Genomic DNA, 2,177 nt, shown 5'->3' on the forward strand with positions numbered 1-2,177 from the left:
TCTGCTAGAGGCTATGTATATAAGCCAGATTCCAGGCCAATTGTGAGGGAGGAATGGGGAGTTATTATACTACTTAATTTATGAAAGAATCAAAATTTATTTATCTTTAGAAATTAATAGTGAAGTGACATTGTTTACCTAATCTTTCAATGGTCTTTTTATAATATATTAACTTTAATATATGTTTGTATATTGCTGCAGAATAGTAAATCAAATTTCGATAATTTAAGTTAATTTATTTTCTTGTTGATAGGGTAAATTGACATATTAATTTTTGTTTTGTTAAAAAATTAAACATACTATATAAATGATATTATTTTACACCAATCATATATATATTTTTTGCTATCAAAATTATGTTATTGGAATTTTTAATATAGATACTTTTAATTCTGAGCTAATTACTTTAAATAATAATACTAACATGCAATATTACATCACTGTTATTCATAGTGATAAATGTAAAAATTCAACAATTATTTTTTTTTAAATTGATATTAAGATAAGATTTATTTGTTAGGTCTTTGATTATATGATTTTAGATTTGAATCGGATTTTCTTAAATGAAGGGTAAATGTTTTATTTGCATAATAATCACTTTTTAGATTAATATTTTGTATAACTTCAGATAAATAATATGAATGTCCTTGAAAGTGATGAGCATAAGAATCAATTAATAAATGCAGGTGTAGAAATTTTGGCGGATATCTAAAATATGCTATTATTTTGAATTTGGGCATGTGCAGCATTGATGATATAATCTAATTTAAAAAAATTAAAAAATTATTAGTGTTTTTTTTATACATTGAAGCAATTTTTTAAATTTTCAAGAAGTGGTAAATGGGATTTCCTTAAATCTCTAAGAGATTTTAGATTACGATCCTTGACAATTGCAATGAATCTAAATTTATCAGATATCCCATCCCATTTAATATCTTGAAGCAAGACAAATCCAAATTTTTGAGGAATTAGATTATCTGTTGTGTAAACTATCTTTTCATTTGTAGCATTCCCATTCAATATATTACATATCCAATACTATGAGTGGTTTAAATATAACATATTTTTTATTATAAATCAGAACTTGCTTACCTTAGGCTTATTATGAGTTCTTAGGTAATTACCTACTTCAATATAAAACATCTGTGGTGTTTCTTCGCGAGTGTAAAATTCCTTAAACTTATGTTTTTTATGATCTGGATGATATGGGCATATACACAAAACTTGTGCTTCTAAATATGTTTAGTATAGTATAAATAAATATTTACTATTTATTAATGAAGGTAGTTCTATGTCAAATTCACAATCAAGATTGATATTATTATGAAGTACAACACTAAATTTTAGGCAAGAAAAATCAGATAATTTAAATTGACTTTTTTTAATTGTAATTAATATTTTATCTATTAAATCTTTATATGTACAAGATAATTTTAATGATGTTTGCATTATTTCAACTATTTCATAGATATCAAAAGCGTTAAAATCTACTTCTGAGGAAAAGTGTGACATAAATTTTTTCATCTCCATTATTATAAATTTCCCTAATTTTCGCTCCGTGAGATATAACAGATTTTTATAAAAACTGATGTAATAACAATGACATATATGTCATTTCATCAGTATCATGGAGGTAAACCTGTATCGAAACTTTTAAAAGGCTGTTTAAGGTAAAGATCGACAAAAAAAATTCATAATAGAAACCAATTTAAAAATATTTTGGTTTCTTTCTAGCATATTATCTTTAAAGATTTGTTTATATTATTTATGATTTATTTTATAATTTGATTATTTATAATTATTATCAAGCTTAAATTTCTAGATTCTTAACTTAAGAATATTATTGAGATTTCAGGAATATTTAATAAGTATCTTTTAGCTTTAACGGAACTACGCGGGTCAAGTTAAGTCTAATCAAGCTGAAGAACTGCATTAGGAGTTAGCTTATTATGGTTATGCTGCAATGATTAGGGTTGGGATTTGTATTAGATTATTCAAAATACTGTTTCTTAAGGGGGGCGGGGGTAAGCAATTGAGAGGAGTAGGATAAATTTATTTGGGAGTAATCTATTAAATTTTTAAATGAAATAGGGCAAAAAATATCACTATAGAAATTAATAATTTTATTATAGATCTATTATAATACAATGATATTGCTAAACTTTAATTACACAGAA

At 24.3% G+C, this 2,177-nt stretch overlaps 1 protein-coding gene across 1 annotated transcript; it reads right to left on the reverse strand.

Moving 5' to 3' along the window:
* Positions 1-354: 354 nt before the first annotated feature.
* Positions 355-1,604, reverse strand: LOC135924969 (m7GpppX diphosphatase-like). The gene is made up of 4 exons (XM_065460103.1): positions 1,269-1,604; positions 1,093-1,232; positions 805-1,038; positions 355-761 (listed from the first exon to the last, which is right to left on the reverse strand). Exons 1-4 carry the CDS (start codon positions 1,528-1,530, stop codon positions 510-512), a joined length of 888 nt encoding a protein of 295 aa, XP_065316175.1. The 5' UTR covers positions 1,531-1,604; the 3' UTR covers positions 355-509.
* Positions 1,605-2,177: the final 573 nt, after the last annotated feature.

This window comes from Gordionus sp. m RMFG-2023, chromosome 2 (genome assembly GCF_954871325.1).
Source record: "Gordionus sp. m RMFG-2023 chromosome 2, tfGorSpeb1-WG-v2, whole genome shotgun sequence".
Lineage (NCBI taxonomy): Eukaryota > Metazoa > Nematomorpha > Gordioida > Chordodea > Parachordodidae > Gordionus > Gordionus sp. m RMFG-2023.